The following is an 18,565-nucleotide window of genomic DNA, read 5'->3' on the forward strand; positions in this document are numbered from 1 at the left end:
GGCGTTGCTGACTATCCTACCATATTCAGCACTTTTAAATACATTATTTATGAAAATGTACTTAAAATATAAGATAGAAAATATTTATAATAATCATTTCTTTTAACAAATGCTAGTTCTTGTCTGAAAGTGTTAGTGTGTTAAGACATACTTTATCCATGTCAATTGGGTATTTACTATTTCTATAATAGTTTTCAGTAATATGTTGAAGAAGACAACTATGAAGATGTTTACAAAAAGTCATATTTTTTTTCCTAAAGAGTGAAGAAAAACCTAAAAGAATCATCCCATCTATTGTGAAGTTCTATTGTTCCTGAATTATTTAGTTTTGGGGTTAGAACTGAGTTTATTATGATACTATGATGTATACACATGTATGTTGTAATACCTTCCTTGTTGCTGTGTTTGAAGCACAATAAATTGGTGCACATGAATAGAAAATGTATAATATACTATGATACACTGCATGCATTGGTCTTTTAAAATGTAGGCTTTATATTCTTTTCGTTACTATACATGATGGTGACCTGCTAGTCATAAGTTATCTTTATAAGATACCTTGGACTATTAGATGAATTGTCTGTTTGACAATACTTTTAATATTTTACCAAATATTAAAAAGATAAGGGCCCTTATAAAGAGTCCTGATCTCTAATGTGGGCATTTGTAAAATGCAGATTTTTGAAGTTAGTTTATCCGCTTGAAACCTGATTAGGAAGTTGTATTGAGAATGATCCTAGGGTAGATTCACACCTCAGATGTTGCTAATCATGCTACATGAGCATTTCTGTGCTTAATTCCTATTTTTTTTTGGGGGGGGGAGGGACAGGTTTCTTGTTTAATTTCAAAATGTTTCAAGTTTCTACCTAAGAGTATGTCTGTATATTTGCAACTCTACAAATTTTTAAAGTATAGTATAATTCCTTCTGTTTTAATTACAAAGCTATAATAAACAAAAATAAATGCCCTCAAATGGTGTCTATGCTACCATTCCAAGAGCACAATATCTGTTTTGGTAGAATTAGATTTTTCCTAGTGAGTAAATTTCTCCCTGAGGAAAAATTAGCACTTTAGAAGGTACACTTGTGTTTTTGATTGCCAAGATATCCTTGTATACTGTGAGAATCTGCTAACGCACACAGAAAGAGGTTAATGCTCTTTCTATAGCACCTAACTTCAGATGTATCTGTCTATAATGGAAAGAAAAGTAGAGGATACAGATTATATATAAATATATATCAATACACTGGAGAGCCAGACTTCTTTAGAGATAGATCTTGTACGTAGATCACACTGACAGTAATGGATGACATGGCTTCTTCACTCTGGACACCTGTTACTATGTAATCTGAGGGTGACATAGAAACCCTGACAGTGTTACAGGGCAACGCACAGTGGGTGTGCTGGCATATGAACAATGACAGCAGAACACGGTTTTGATGTCAATGTTACTAAGTGCAAAAATCAAGACCAGAATGTGGTCTTTTTTTAAATCCTAAAATATGTACATAGGATGACCAGGTCTGATATTTGGTCATGGTGCATGGGGGTGTTTAATAGTAAGTATCTTTTAACGCTGCCTAGGTTCTTACGGAATGAAATGTGTATCATATTTTTACCTAAGAATTCAGTTTTGCGAAAGGACTATAGAAATAGGTAAATAATGTTTATGTAGTAGGGGCAAAAATGCATTTTCATCCCATTAAGATGATTTAAAATAATACCTAAGTCTTAATTTTGAAAAAAAATCTATTTTTCCTATACATTTTTAACTTACATTAAAAATAAATTAATTGTGACAAATAAAAATTACAATATATTAGACATATTAAGGAAAAATATACAATAAAATAATCCTTCTGAAGGCCACCTAAATTTCTTAGCTCTAAAATGCCTATATGAATTTTGAAAAATCTGCAATGCCTGCCTTGGCAAATTATTGCAAAAGGTGGTAAAGATATTTCCAGAAAGCTTTCTGACCTGTGTATTTATATTGACAGTTACAACAGTTAATTATCTAAATATACATTTACAAAGGATGATATTTGTGTGCTGTTTTCAGTTCTTTATAAATTTCTGACCAATGTAAAATGTTTGTTCTCCTGAAAAAATAGTCTTAAATCTGTAAAAGATTTAGCTAGTCCCCCCTGATCAGTTTTATCAGTAAAACTGATACCACCCTGACTAGTGTGGCTCAGTTGGTTGAGGATAGTCCCACTATGAGAGGTCACCAGTTTGATTCCCAGTTGGGCAGATGCCACATGCCTGGGTCACAGCCCAGTCAGTCCCTGGCTGGGGAGTGTGCGAAAGGCAACCAATCCATGTTTCTCTCCCTCTTTTCCTCTCTCCCTTGCCCTCTCTCTAAAAAACTAAATAAAATCTTGAAAAAAAAAAAAGAAACTTAATACCAAAAAGTTGCTTCAGATCTTCCCTGAAACACTCTCAATAGTATCCTTGCACCACAAACAGATTAAGTTTTATTTCCAAATATGAGGCTTTCATTATAAATTTGATTTCAAGTTACATGTCTGCCTTATGTGATTTTGGGCAAATCATTTACCCTGAGCATGTTTTCTCATCTGCAGATGAGGAACATACTTAATTTACAGGGTGGCCATAAGAAAGAAATAAAATAAACATACAAAGAATAAAGTGTTACGAATTATTTTAACAAAGTTCTCCAGCTGAGCTATAATTTCCATTTTTCAAGAATGTATTAAATGCCATTTGAATACACTTTTCTTATCTTTTCAAACCATACTTTAGAAATGTGATTTAATTATTCTTCAAAAAATACAACCAAGCTTATTTTCAAATGGAGGAATAGATGAATGATATTGCTTTGTTTAATACTGTGATTCAAAATCACTGTTTTCAGTTCATCAACATCACCCTCAATCCACAATCAAGAAATCGCACATACACACATGAAGATATATATATAGTTAGAGGTGTGTATACACATGTGCATAATATTATATTATAGGTTTAAGTCAGAGTTTAAATAAGAAAATATTTAAAATTTTTATTTCCATTGGAAATAAAATAACATTCCCAAGAAAAGGAAGCATATAAATATTAAGTAATTTGCCAAATAAATATGTGAGGGTAGAACCAAAGTTAAATTATAAGACTGGCCTTTAGAAAACATTGATACTGACATGGAATTGAAAGCATTCTTTTTAATATTAGAGTAGTAAGATTTTAAACATAATCTTACCATGGAAATAGAATAAAAGGCATTTGTATGTTCATAACATGTTTCATTAACATTTTACTTTTGAATACTTTCAGACTTACAGAAAAATTGCAAAGACAGTGCAGAGAGGTTCCGAGTACAGCACACCCATGAGATATCTGTCACATAATGAACCAGTATCAATGCATTAGGTCTATACTTCATTCACATGCCCTTAGTTTTTTACCATTTTCTGTTCTACGATCCCATTCAAGATACCACGTTACAATTAGTCATCATGTGTCCTTAGGCAACTCTTATCTGTGACAGTTTCTCCATCTTGTCTTGCTTTTAATGACTTTAACAGAAGTCCTGGTCTAGTATTTTGCAAAATGTCCCTCAATTAGAATTTGTCTGATGTTTTCCCCAGGATTAGACATGTGTTAACAGTTTTTGGAAAGAAGACCCCCAAAGAAAAGTGCCATTTATATCACATAATATCAAAGGTGCATATCATAATCATGACTTATCACTGGTGATGTTGACTTTGACCATCTGGTTGAGGTAGTGTTTGTTAGGTTTCTCTGCTGTAAAGTAATAGATTTTTGAGAGGTTATATTGCATATAAATTTGATGGACATTACACTGAGCTCAAAAAATTATGAGCAGATTCATCAGCATTGCTGTTAGGTTCCATTAAATGATTGCTAACAAGTATTATGAAGAAAATACAGTTAACTGAAAAGTAAAATGGGAAAATTCCAAAACAGCATTAGCTTGAATATTCATTTAATGGAGGTGAAAGTGATTTTTTTCCTTTCAAATAGTAAAATTACCTTAATCCTCTACATCTCTTTCGTAGTAAAGATTTTAGTCTTAACTAATTGTCATAACAGGCAATTTAAACTGGTAATCATTTTGCTGAGTGTTTTTCTATACTAATCTCTGATGAACAATAAACACTGAATATTGAGATTATGTAAGAGACTTGATTTTTTAACCCTCACTTTGACCTATTTGTCATAAACACAGTGTTTCTTGTATATGATTTTAGGATGTTTGTTAAATATGAAAAATAATTTCAATGTGTTTAGGTCTGTAAAATGTATCATATTGAACATGTATAATTTTTACTACCATGTTCATTGTACTTAATAATCTATATTAATTTTGGACTCCACCAATATTTATTAGTGAACCATAAAGAAATTTTGAATGCATGAATACAACTTAAGAGATACCATGCTTGGTTATTTTGCAATGCCAGAATAACTGTAGGTACCTATAAACTAAATAGATAATCCAGATTATTTTTTTCTCCTATTTAAGTTGTTTTGGGTTTTTTGTTCCCCCTTCTTTGAGTCTATTTTATTATTTTATCTGTGTACAATAGACTTCTTGAAAATGCTAGAATTTTCAACATGTAATAGAATTTGAGCATGAAAATAATGTAAGAAAACTCAGAAGTGTCAAACTATGTATATTTCTTGGAGTTTTCAAAGTAAATCAAATTACAGCTGCTTTCATTTGACTATGTTGTATAAACCTATGGATAATATTGTACAATGCACATGCATTACTCTGACTTTTTAAAAATGTTTTGAATTAATAAAGAATCCACCAATATATCCTTAGACAAGTTACTGTTTCCTCATTGGTATAACACTATAGGAGTAAAAGATACACTTATTTATATTACTTAACTTGCTTATGCATCTGAGGGAAAATAATTTCTGGCTGGATTCTTTACATTGTTCTGTAAGATTATTATTTATTACATTTTTGCACCTTTTATGAATAATAAAGTATATTCTTGAAATGACTTGTTTTGAGAATTCAGCTGAGAGATTTATCATGTTGAGTCCATGGTAGGAAGTGACCCTCACCATTTCTGTAGTTAAAAAATAATTCAAAGTTTTGACTTGGGAAATAACTGTTCCTAATCCAGTTATAAACAACTTGATCAGTCCTGCTTCATATCAGATCAGAATTAAAATGGGTTCCAACCACTACCATAAAAGAAAACAATTTTATGAAGTGATGTGGATTGAATACACATTCAAACTGAGAGCAAGAATTAAGGTAATTCGTTGGAACTTTGAAGTAGTAAAACCTATATTTGTTTTGTATTTCAAAAGGCGTCTCACTCATTCTACCACTTCACTTTGCCTTTGCATGTAGAGCGAAGGAATGAGTAAAGGCAACGCAAGCTCATTTTTGTAAGAATTTTATTCTTAATTTGGATTGTTTTAATTAAATGACTTAAGGATGACTTGACCTTGTCAAGGGCATATTTTACCTTTCTTGTTTTAAAAAGAATAAATTACAGCCCTTTTCCGTACGCTCTTTCAACAGTGAAAACACCATTAGCAGATCCTGCTCAAATCAGATAGTGACATCCCAGATTGAGTGTTCCGCCCTTGCACCCCCCAGGTCTGTCTTGGTCTTTTGAATGATGAAAAGCAATGTTATCAATAAACTTCAGTATTTTTGGTCCCAATTGGCTAACTAGTTTTAGGGGGAGGTTTGCGCGTTGGGCTAACTGGGGTCAAGGGTCTGAAGGCTTTGCTTCCCTAAAAGCTCCCCAAGCTTTTAGATTGGGGAATGAATGTTCAAAATAGCTTTGTTGCTTAGAAAGCTGGATGTGTGGTGGTTAGAAGTCAACCTGGGATGCAAACGAAGATGCTGTGGAAAAGAGAAGGTTGGTGTAGTGGTCCAGGTGAGAGTTAAGGAGTGTCTAAAGTAAGTGACTTAAGAGAAAAGCCAAATGCCCAGAGTGAAACAAGGTATGATTCAACCTCCTTTAAAAGGAGCTGAGGGTGACAAAGAGTAAGTGTGAATGGACCGGCAGAAGACTAGGTAAGCAGAGAAATCATTTGGGAGCAAGTAAATTACGTGGCGAATAAAGGACAGGAAACCAGATTTTGCGAAATCACTGGTAGGTGGTCTTCCAGTGATTGAATACACTTCCCACGTCCTAAGTGGCACGAGCCTTACCCATCAACGATAAAAGTAACAGCCAGCTCTCAACCTATTTCCAAACAATTCGCTCTTGGAAACAAAAGGCCAGGCTGGCACTGGCATTTCCTTGGCAGTGACCTGAGCCTCTGGGGCTAACAACAGACAGCCCTCCAGGGCGACACTAGATCCTCATGCAGTGCTTGGGAAACAAATCCTTGAGGTCAGACAACGGAGTGACAGCCGGCGGCTTTCCCTTTCCTGCCCACGAACCAACCTGATACGTTCGTGGGGCGTTTGTGCCACCGTTTAGAAAAGGTGCACAAAGTCTCCCAGACCCACTACTACCAATTCCGCTCTGCGCCCTCAACTTCCGGCCTCTACAAACGCTGCGGCCTTTAAATATTTGGCCGGAAGTTTTCAGAGGGGCTTCCGGGAGGTCCTTTAAAACTAGCGCCTCTGCTGGGCGGGCCTCGATCAACTCCCGCCCCTAGTTCCAAAACTCGCACGATGTCGCGAGACTTGCTCTGTTCGAAACTTCCGGTTTTGGTCTGCCAGGGCAGTCGAGGTTTAGCAATGCGGTACCCTGTTCTGTTGAATGTTGCTAGGTATCTTTGGGCCCGCCCAGCTGTCGCTCCGGCCCGCCGGCACCTCAGCTGCCGTAGCCCACTGCTGGAGGAGCTGTTCGCCCGCGGCGGGCACTTGCGGTCCTTCCTGGAGCGCCAGGCAGCGTCTGAGTCCCAGTTGCAGGTCACGGGGCCTGAGCTGGTGGCCGTAGCCAAACGGCTGAGCGAGAAGGAGCAGGAGCTGCAGGAAACTGAGCACTTGCTACACGGTAAGGGCCGGGCCCAGGGAATCGAGATTCAAAGCAGATTCCTGACAACTCCTTAGCCTTTCCCCCTAAGCTGTTCAGTTAAGCCTGTTTTGGTTTGGATCAGAAGTCAAAGCGTCATTGCGTGCGTTTTTTTTTGTTTGTTTGTTTTGTTTTTTATAAAGCAGGCCGGGTCTCCTTATTTTCCCCCGCCCCCATATTTCCATTTCCCTGTCCCCCCAAAGTACTGCTAGGAACCATTCCAGGCTCAAGGGTTCTTTTTGAATACTGGGTGGGTAGGGTGCAGGCGGGGTTTGGAAGAACCTGGTGTCCAACTCTTGGAGCGCTCCGAGGGAGTCCCATCTCTCGGATTTGAGTCCTTGATACAGTGCCCCGCCCCCTTTTACAGTATTTAACTTGACGCTTATTGATTGAGTACTCTGGCACTATCCCTGTTTGGGGCTCCGGAGCAGTGTCTCTCAAAGTGTGGTAAAAGGACCACCTTCAGTGGTGTTAGGAGAGGTGGGTGCTAACGCCAGACATACGACTCGGGATCTGAGACCTGGAAATACGTGTTTTTAACAAATTTCTCAAGTGATTAGTATGCATTCAGATTGGGCCTAAGTTTCTGCATCTGTCAGCTCCTAGGAATGCTGAGCTCTAGGGCGGAGGGGCACAATCTATTTGGAGAAAGAGAATTAATTATAGTACAGCCATAAAATGAGAAGAGATATGCAGATAGACCTAGGAGAGCAAGGAAAACTCGTTGGGGAGGACTTAAGCAAGAATAAAGGACCACTTTTAGAGGTTATAGTAACAGTTTAACCTTTCATCCTTTACCATACTCCAGCCTTTGCTTAGCTTTCTTTAGGTATTAACTCATACAGTTTAGAAAACTATTTAGTAGATACTATTAGCCTCCTGTGACAGAAGAGGAGCCTGAAGTGTACGGGTAAAACAACGACTCGGGTTACACAGCTTTTAAGGAACGGAGTTTGGATCGGGATGACTCCAGATCTTATGCTTTTAATCGCTATACTGTTAACCAAGGGACAGGAGCGGTTACAGAAAGTGGCAGGTGCCCGGGAGGGGGGAAGGTCAAACACTAATCTTAAAATGCTTGATTTTTATCCGGTTGGCAGAAGGGAGCCAGCAGAAGCTTTTAGATTGGGGAATGAATGTTCCAAATAGCTTTGTTGCTTAGAAAGCTGGATTTGTGGTGGTTAGAAGTCAACCCGGGATGCAAACGAAGATGCTGTGGAAAAGAGAAAGTTGGTGTAGTGGTCCAGGTGAAAGTTAATGAGTGTCTAAAGTAAGTGACTTGAGAGAAAAGCCAAATGCCCAGAGTGAAAAAAAAAAAGTATTAAGGATATTGGGGGAAATATCCTTTGGAGAAAAATCAAATTGATTTCATAACTTAAGGCAAGCTTAAAATGCAAGAGGCTTAAAATCCAAGTGGATTTAAGGATTAAATAGTTTAAAAGTCAAACTATAGAGAATTTAACACGGTGTTAGAAAACTGTTGCTGGCAGTCCTGGCTGGGTAGCTCAGTTGTTTAGAGAGAGCATCGCCCTGATAGGCCAAGGTTTCCCGTTCTATCCCAGGTCAGGGTACATTTGGGAGTCAACCAGTGAATTCATAAATAAGTGGAGCAACAACTCATTGTCTCTCTCTCTCTTCCCCTTACTCTTTCTCTCTAAAATCAATTTTTAAAAAATTGATGCTGGCAGAATGCAGCTCAGCTTAAAAACAACAAAGTGTCAGCAACTCATGAGTTCTTACTACATGTCAGATATTACCACCAATTACCAAAAAAAAGTATGAAACTTTTACAACCTAGTGAAGAGAGAAAGTAGTTTAAAGACTTAAGCAAAAATATAAGTGATGTATATTTATGTTGTTCTCATTTCTGCAATAATGAGCAGTGTTATAAAAGTAAAGGCTAGCATGTAAATGGAGCTTAAAGGGTAAGGAGGAAGTTGCTGGCAAGTTAGTATAGAAGGGAATTGAAGGCACAGGTGAGCAGTAGGGTAAAGGACCAAGTTGGGAGATAAAATATGTCAGGAATGGAGAGTAAGTGTGGGAGTTGTAATAACTTGAAAACAGACTAGTTAAGAACCTTGTGTGACAAAGCACCTGGATGTGTTCCTGTAGACCATCCGAAGTTAGCTTGTTTTTTAAGCAGAGAAGTGGTAACTTTTTAAAGAACAATTAATGTTTGCTTTGGTGTTGAGGATGATTTGAAGTATTCTTCAGAGACTATTTCAGCCCTGGGAGCTGAAATTTAAATCAGTTATTTGTTTATTTAAATTACATTACTTCTAGACTGTAGCTCCAGCCTTCTTAGCTTTACCTAACACTGTGCCTTTCAGGGGTGAAAGTTGCCTTAGGGATCACCCAGCTCAGATCTTTCCGTTTACCTGAGACTCAGTGACATTGGGTGTTCCCGTACAAGATTCATGGCAGTTGATCTAGGGTTAGAATTCATTTTTCCTCTTTCTCAGTCAACATATTTCACATTTCCCCCAATTTCTTCAAACCCAAATTCTTACCAAAATAATTTTCCTGTCTTTCCACCATTAACTTTCTGTACCTGCTTATCTTAGTTTTGCTGTTGGCAAAAAAATTTATCTTTCCCTGAATTAATCCTTTTTTCCTTTTTCTACCCATCCTAAAACTAAACTAAAAAAAATAAATCTCCTGTGCTACAAATATTTAGTAACAGTGTTTTACGTTGTTTTTCTTCCTTAGAAAAATACAAAGAAACTAAAATGATCTCAATTCTTGCCTTATATATTATTATCCCCAGTTTCCAGCATAGTTGGGTCTTAATCATTGAACAAACTGATACTTGTAAGAGTTTGAGCTTTCAACACAGAGTAATTTATAAAAGCTTAAAAAAAGAAAGTCATCTTCTTTTTATAGGTTTCATGTGGTCCATGAGGTAGGTTTTTGAAAGGTAAAAATGAAATCTCAAACATGGAATTAGAATTAGAATAAAACCAGAGAGAGAGAACTTCATGTGAACCTTCTGTAAACATTAGGTAGGGTCTAAGTGTTTGAGTTGGATACTATACCAACGAAATATTTACTAATAAGACAAGAAATAACTTTATACTTTTTAATTCAATTTTGGTTTAACTGATGGAAACTTCTGTTCCCCTTCTGGTCTACCTAGCTCAATTCATTCATTTGTTGTTGTACACTAAGTTGGAACACTAAAAGCATACTTGTTAATATGAATATTTCATGGAGGTAGAGTTACAGGAAAGTTTAATAGCTCCTTTATATTTTTGTATAGAGATTTTTTATTTTTAATTTTATGTATGCTTTCTTTTGTCATCAGGAAAAAGGCCTTTTTTTTAAAGCTAGGTTGCTTATGGAAACTAATATTATTTTCAAATAATGGAAGTTATTAAAAGTATAAGAAAGACATTTTATTTTTACCTTCAGCTACAGTAACAGTAAAATTATTTCCTTGAATTTTGTTGGCAGTTTAACACCAATTAAGGAAAAATTAACCTATTGTCTTTGTTTCTTAGATGAAAATGAAGACTTACGGAAACTTGCAGAAAATGAGATCATTTCTTGTCAAAAGGAAATAAATCAACTAAAGCATCAGGTACAGTATTTGTACAAAGAATAAAGCATTAATGCTATTATTTCTAATGAATTTTATTAGAGGTAAATAAAAAACAATTGAGGACTTAGGTTGTTAGTATTTAAAATTATAAAGTGTTTTTTAAAACAGGAAAAGCATACTCGCTATGGTCCTATTTTTATCATACTAAAGGAATTGTTGAGTTTTGGCACAGGAATGAATGTTACATTAATAGGGTTTGCCAGAAAGACATGAAATACTGGTATTCTCTATCCCCTTTTGTTTTTTGAGAGAGATGAGGGCAGGGTGGACAGTGAGTAGGAGTTAGGGTGAGGGTAGGTCATGCCCCTTGGGAGCAGGACAACTTCATCTTTGTGTCTTTGACACTGTTCGCGTGCCAGACCTAGGGTAGGCCCTTGAGGTTTGTAGAATTGAATTGCATAGCTTTGGTTTCATATCTGGGAGAACTGCAGGAGAACATATAGGGATTAAATGAAGAATAGTCATCATATAAAATTAGAACGACTCTTTAATTCTGTAGAGAGCAGAGCTTAAAGGTTTACAACAGTTATCTCTGGGGATGTAAGTGAAAGAACATGGTAAGGTAAGTGAGGAAGGAGTCCAGAAAGGGGGTGCTTAATTTAGAGATGCTCTCTCTTCTTTAGCCAGATATGGAACCCATCCAAAATGAATGTCCCTACGACCTGCTCTAGAAGGAAAGTTCCACTAGAGTGAAAGAAAAGTCTTGTGTAACTTGCCTTCTACACATTTTTTGTTTTTGTTGTGAAATAGAAGTTCATGTGTATTAAAAGTTTCTGTTCATTGGCTAGTAATTAACAAACATGTAAAGTGTATCATTTGTAAGTTTTAGTTGAACCTCATAACATAATAAATGTGATATTATTTTTAGAAATTATGCATATAGTTCTAATTGGTGAGATGGTTGCACAGTAATCAGCAATATTAAATTTGCTTAGAGAAACTTTATGTGAATAATTAAAATCCTGCATTTGCTCATTTACCTCTTAAGGTTTAAGTAATTCTTAATGATAGAAGGAGTGATGCCTTTTTATTTACAGATTATCTTACTTTTGGTTCCCGCAGAAGAAACAGATGAAAATGATTTGATCCTGGAGGTTACTGCGGGAGTTGGGGGTCAGGAGGCGATGTTATTTACTTCGGAGATGTTTGATATGTATCAGCAATATGCTGCATTTAAAAGATGGCATTTCGAAACCCTGGAGTACTTTCCAAGTGAAATAGGTCAGTGAACTGTTTGTTTTCAGGAAAGTGTAGGTTTATGTACATGTGTCCTAGGAAGAGGGTTGGAAATACCAGGCTCTATGATTTGTGACGATACTTAAGTAGTTTTATGCTCATCATTTACTTAATCGTTTTGAATGCCAATATACCAATTTTGAAAGGGCCTATAAAATGTTAGTCATTCAATACTAACCCACTGAGTGAATAATTATCTTTTAAAAGTGCTTTTTTTAGACATGTTACCGACTCAGTTAACACCATAAATGCTTTAATAATTATAAGCAATAACATTAGTAGTATTAAAACACTGATTAGAAGACTTGTTAAAAGTTTTTCAGTATGTTTAACCATCTATGGGTCATTATGTAGCTCTTTTAAATATACCTCAAGATGGTTGAAGTGATGGTCAAATGTTTATAAATGGGCAGAAAAACAAAGAATTCTGTTTTTCCAATATTTTCAAGGTGGGCTTAGACATGCATCTGCCAGCATCGGGGGCTCAGAAGCCTACAGGCACTTGAAGTTTGAAGGAGGTGTGCACAGGGTGCAGAGAGTGCCGAAGACAGAGAAGCAAGGCCGCATCCACACCAGCACCATGACCGTGGCAATTCTCCCCCAGCCTACCGAGGTGCGGCAGCAGTGCCCCGTGGAGCGCTGGGTCTGGTTCAGCGCCTTGCCCCTGGGGGAGCACTTGCTCTGCTGAATTGTGCCTCTCCTTTTTTTATTACTGGGCCTTCATCACATATTTTGAATTATTGTTGAGAATCTGGTATACCAGATTCTCAAAACCAATAAGCATGATTTTATAATAGATGGTAAGGACTAAGGACCTATAAATGATTTAATCATCCAGAGTGTACTTATTAATTTCTCTCCACCACTAAGCTTCAAGTAGTTATATTGAGACCATCTCTATAGGACAGTATTAACCTACTTTAAATAGGGTTTAAGACTGTTTACCTTTATAACAACTTTTTTGCTTTGTATTGAGTGGTTTTCAGAGTATAATAGCAAGAATCCTGTTTCAACAGTTACTACTTCATAACCTAGTCACATTGAAATGGAAAAATATAGTTACAATGTTCAAAATGAGTTTACTTTATTCTCACAAATTCTCAGTTTATACAGTATTTCCAAAATAACTTCATTGGGAAGTTCTGCTCTGCTTACTTACATCCCTTCTGCTGAACAGTGAAAAATATTTGATTTGTCCTTCAAAACAATGTATGAATGATTTGAGAAGAAAGTTCAATTGAGGGTTTCTCTTTATTAACTTCAGGGAAAACTGCAAGTTGACTAACAGGAGCCATGTCTACCTACATACTAGTCACTTTGGTTTAAGCTTCTTGGGGATAGGAGAAGGGAGTTTTGAATGGAAGATGGAGACTGAGGTCCACGTACCATCTAATTCTTCCAGCAGCCACGGAGAGGAGCCACGTAAGGAGATGTGGGGCATCTCCAAAGGTTAGGATTCCTGCTGCCAGGGTTGTGGACATGCCACAGAGTGGTCCACAGTTGTTCATGACACGGAGCTTTTCAAATCTGGTGCTCCTGACGTGCCTCCCAGGGCAGAGTGTTGTCCTGACGTCAGATCCCTGTATTTAGGAATCGAATCCTGGCTTAGTCATTTCTCCTTGTCTCTCCTCCACCTCCAAATATGTCTAAGTCCTCCTTTAATTCAAATTAAACAAAACAAGCCTTTCCTTTAGTTCTTGAACTAACATTGTTGTTTTCCTGCCAAAGTCTTTGAACTCAGAAATATTCTACAAAATGTCATTTCAGTTCTTATACTTTTCTAATAATAATTTAAGTTCTGCTATTATGTATGTGGTAAGAAGGGTGATTTATAGAGATGTCCAGTTTTTTAGGATTAGGGGGAGTTTGTTTTTGTAGTGTATTTTCATCTGCCACACTTCCAAACAGAAAAGTTTTAAAAAATGGTATCCTTCTAACTACTCTCTAGTCTTAAACCTTCTAAATCTCATAAATTCTATACACAACATGAATTTATATTTATTAATGGATACTCCCTACCTTTGAACAGTTCATACATGTAATATTATTAAATCCCAACTTTTCCTCTTATGCATAGATTAATCTAGTGATCAACCCTAAAGAACTGAGAATTGATACTAAGCGAGCCAGTGGAGCTGGGGGCCAGCATGTAAATACCACCGACAGTGCTGTCCGAATAGTTCATCTTCCAACAGGTATGTACCTATTCACTCAACATAAGACGGAAGAACAAAATCAAATTCTCAGTGACCAGGTGAATATTCCACTGAAGTAGAGCCTCAGTTTCCAGAGGAACATATACTAAAAATTGTTATTAAATATTTATTTAGAATCCTTAGCTGCAACTGTGCAGGGTAGTTGCAAAGCCAGGAGGGTGAGGGATCTAAATGGGAATTTGCTGTTAGTGAATATGAAGAGAAAGTATGGTGAGTCCTTCTGAGGAGCTTTCTCAAATTTATGCATAGTAGATATCACTATTTTAAAAAATCCTCATGGTAGTCATTATCATGGGTTCTTTATCAGAAAATGCTCTAAATCAGTAGTTCTTAGCTTTTTCTTTAAAGGGAGGACAAAGATTCCTTTGAGAAAATGAAAGCTTGGCCCCAGTAGCAGAAACATGCTTATATGCAGTTATACATGTAATTTCAGGGGCTTTATTTCCATTAAGTCCATCCACAGACCTTCATGGGTTAATTCTAGATTGTTAGACAGTAGAGCTATGTAAATATTTCCTAAGCCTTCATACTGTTAGGTAGAACTGCAGTGATTTATATGAGATAAAGAACAAATGGATAGCAAACCTGAGTTATCTAGAAAAGAGGACACAAGAATCTCTTGCAATGACCTCTCTCTGATAGGCATAATTCCCATTGGTCAGTAATGGTTGATGGGAGTGATGGATTAATGTGTTTGTCTTCTTAAATATGAGGACATCTTCATGTTCAACTTTAACATGATGCTTTATGTAATATATAATACATAAACTAGAGTGGGGAAAAAAGGATGGAAATCCTCAAAAACATTAATAGTGATTATCTCTGGTAACAGGATTAACTTTTTGATATTTTTTGTATTTCTATGATGATGATTTTTTTTCCAGATTTTACTTATTTTTAGAGAGGGGGGAAGAGAGGGAGAAACATTGATTCTTTGCCTCTTGTATGTCCCCAACTGGGGACCTGGCTCACAATCTAGGCAATGTGCCCTGGCTGTGAATCCGACCCACCAACTTTCGGTTTGTGGGATAACACTCAACTCACTGAGCTACAGCAGTCAGGGCTCTGAGTTATGTTTTTAAAAATTATGGTAGCTGGTTGGGGTATGTAAAAGTAATCCATATTAAATGATTAATACTTATGTAGTATGTCTGCCTTCAATGTGGAAATACTTTGTTTGCACTATAGTTCAAACTTAAATTTTGAGTTTTCTGACAACTGTAAGAGTTGTTGTCCTTTTATATTAGAATCCTATTCATCTCCACAGAAAGGAAGACTAAACAGGATAAGAAGGTAAAGGAATATTCCTTGATAATAAAGGAAGAATATGTTTAAATTAAAATTGTTATTCTCATGACACTATTCAGGTGTTGTTTCCGAATGCCAACAAGAGAGATCTCAACTGAAAAATAAAGATTTGGCCATGAAGAAGTTGCGTGCAAAGCTATACAGCATGTATCTAGAAGAAGAAACAAATAAAAGATACAATGCTAGAAAGATTCAGGTAAAATGGAATTGAAAAAAACACTTCTAAAAGATAAAACAACATGGTTTTAAAAAACTCAGTTTTTATATATGCTACAATTGTTCCAATGTATATGTCAAAATAAAACAATTCTAGTAGCTCAACCAAGGACTATACTTGTTTTATGGCAATCTTATACTGTTTTCTGTATTCAAAGGCATTTTTCTCAGACTTTTGATGTTATTTAAAAAAATATAGGGAGCCTCCATTCTGAAAATTATGGAAAAATGATTGAAAGCAAACTGAACTTCCTGTTATTTACTAACTACAGAGATCTTTTATTAATACCATATTAGCAGGAAATTCATCACTTTGTCATCACCAAAGACGACTAATTCTCAGAGATTGTACATATTTATTTAGTGACCACTTGAACATCTCTGTGCCAGGTGGTACATGTCCAATATCACTGTGTAGTAGGTGTTACCTGTCCCCATTTTACAGATGGGGAAATCAAGTTCAGAGTCGAGATAAATTGCCTGAAGTTGTAGAGCGCTGCAACAGCAGAGAGAACTCAGCCCTGTTTTTTACTCTGTCATGTTCCTGTGTTACTTGAGGAGTCGTGTTAACACTGGGTTCTTACATTGTGTTTCAAATTATAAAACAAGAGCTTAATTTCCAGTTATGTTAAATTTGTAGGTTTAGTTGTCCTTGATCTAACTGTATCTCATATCTTTTCTGTATAGGTTGGAAGTAAAGGAAGGTCAGAAAAAATAAGAACATACAATTTTCCACAGAATCGGGTCACAGATCACAGAATAAACAAGTCACTTCATGATCTTGAAACTTTTATGCAAGGAGAATATCTACTAGATGAACTTGTACAGTCATTGAAAGACTACGCTGATTATGAATCTTTAATAGAAATTATTTCCAAAAAACTTTAAATTATTATTAAAGACTTTTACAACTTATGAAAATTCTACTATAGCAAATCAGTGTATAAATCATCACTAGTACTGGCTTGAAAAACACAAGTTAACACAGTTGGAAGTAAGCATATTTTAAGACAGTTTATATAAATCATCTTTCAATAATGTATTAGTAAAAAATATACCTACAGTATAATCATGGCTCTGGTTGTATATTTTGGACTCCTCCTTAGAAGTAGACAAAGGAGAGTCATTCTTTGTTTTATGTAAAATACTGAATGATCAAAACTTGGTTTCACTATTATTAAATACTTTAAATATAATAGTAGAAATATGATGGTAAATGCTGTATTCAGGTCTAGTCAGGAAACAAAACATGAATTTTAACAGACAATTTTGATATAATTTTTTAAATGATAGAATTAGCTGTTGGGAAGAACTTTAATGCCCTAGGACGGAGAGTATGCAAGGAAAGAACAGCCTTGGAAGGGGCTGCCCTTCCCCCAAGGGGGAGAGGGCGTGACTACAGCTCTGGCTAACAAGGTCTCTGGGCTGCCCCCAACCAGTGCAGGTCTGCAGGAGGTGGATCAGGCCTTGCAGAGAGCCCTCCAGCCCTCAGAGATTGGTGAGCAAGAAGCCTTCCACCAGGGTGTCAGCAAAAGTCGTCTGCATTCATCAGTTCCCCAGAGAAACAGAACCAGCGGAATATGTGTGTATAAGAGAACAACTCAGGAGCTGGGCCACTGGATTATGGAGGTTAGCGCGTCCACAATCTGCAGTGTGGGTCAGCAGGCTGGAGAGCCAGCAGAGCTGACGCTGTGGTTCCTGTCCCGAAGCAGTTGGCTGGTGGAGTCTTTCTTGCCCAGGAGAGGCCAGTGTTTTTGCTTTTTTCAGGATTTTGGATTGGATGAGGCCCATCCCATTATGGAGGGCATTTTGCTGTACAGCGTTCACTGAGTTAAGTGTTAATCTCATTAAAAAAAAAAAAAAAAAAAAAACCTTCACAAAACACCCAGAGACATCTGGGCACAGTGTGGCCTAGCCAAGTGGACACATTAAAATTAGCCATTAATCCTGTTTCCAAGAGCACTCTGGCAGCTGTGCCACAGAAACGAGGAAGCACACTGGAAACAAGACAAGTCCCTTCCTACCATGCTGTCTGTCCCTCCACCACCACCGACTGATAAAGTTAATACGCTGCCATCTGGCAAAGGAGTAGTGTTTGCAGGTCCAGGTTCCGTATCACAGAAGTCAGTCGCGTGAAGGGGGGATTTGTTGCTGAGGGGCAACAAAATTGGCAACTGGCACAAACATCCATACTCATTACCTAGTGTCAATAATTGATTCTTTTCATATTTGCTTAAGTGTTAGACCTTAACACTTAACTCCTAAATACTTCAGCTTACATTTTAAAAAATGACATTCTACTTCATTTACTATCATCACACCTAACAAGATTCACAATAATTCCCTAACATCTTCAAATACCCAATTCCAATTTCCTAAATTCTCCCCAAAATGTCTTAATTGGTTTCTTTAAACCAGGATTGGTGTCATTTCACAGGATTTCCTACAAAATGAAAGTTAGAGCTTAAGACTCATCCTCCCTTCCCTGGGACTTGGCATTTTGTTGTTAAAATACACCCTCAAATAAGTTAGGTTTGAACATTCTGATGTGAGGTGCACGATTCTCCGATGAGACATGATTTCACCCCTGTGAATTGAGAATTCACCAGGAAAACTGAGCTTGCAGCTACATTGGTGTGACCCTGTATCAATGTTTCTGCCATTAGATTTACAAGAAATCAGCTGCTTCTCTTCCGATAGGAATCCTGGGTATGATTAGCTCTTTTCTGAGAAGAGGGGCTCCAGAGAACTGGGCCTGAAAAGGAAAGACCAGGGACCTTTGCTTGAAAAGAAACGGCTTTTCATTGGTACGAAAAACTCCATAGAAATTTACCATACCTGTATGACATTTATGATGAGGGGATAAACGCACTGGTTTACTCCTGTCTCGGGACTGTGTGCTTAAGAGAAAACGGGAAAGGGTGAGTCGGGGAATGGAACAAACTCATACTGCTACACCTGTCACGCCATCTTAGTAGCAGACAAAACTGTTGTTCATT

The 18,565-nt window shown here is 36.9% G+C and overlaps 1 protein-coding gene across 2 annotated transcripts; it reads left to right on the forward strand.

Annotated features, from left to right (window-relative positions):
- The first annotated feature begins 6,682 nt into the window (after positions 1-6,682).
- MTRF1L (mitochondrial translation release factor 1 like) lies at positions 6,683-16,656 on the forward strand. 2 transcript variants are annotated; one of them, XM_037157641.2, is made up of 7 exons: positions 6,683-6,971; positions 10,490-10,569; positions 11,628-11,811; positions 12,276-12,439; positions 13,904-14,021; positions 15,410-15,546; positions 16,254-16,656. In XM_037157641.2, the coding sequence occupies exons 1-7, from the start codon at positions 6,713-6,715 to the stop codon at positions 16,452-16,454; spliced, it is 1,143 nt and encodes a 380-aa protein (XP_037013536.2). In that variant the 5' UTR covers positions 6,683-6,712; the 3' UTR covers positions 16,455-16,656. The 2 variants fall into 2 exon arrangements, with proteins under 2 accessions (XP_037013536.2, XP_037013537.1); XM_037157642.2 differs by lacking the exon at positions 6,683-6,971 and having other exon boundaries at positions 11,653-11,811; positions 16,254-16,654.
- Positions 16,657-18,565: the final 1,909 nt, after the last annotated feature.

Source organism: Artibeus jamaicensis, unplaced genomic scaffold (assembly GCF_021234435.1).
Source record: "Artibeus jamaicensis isolate MK-2021 breed Jamaican fruit bat unplaced genomic scaffold, CSHL_Jam_final contig_497, whole genome shotgun sequence".
Lineage (NCBI taxonomy): Eukaryota > Metazoa > Chordata > Mammalia > Chiroptera > Phyllostomidae > Artibeus > Artibeus jamaicensis.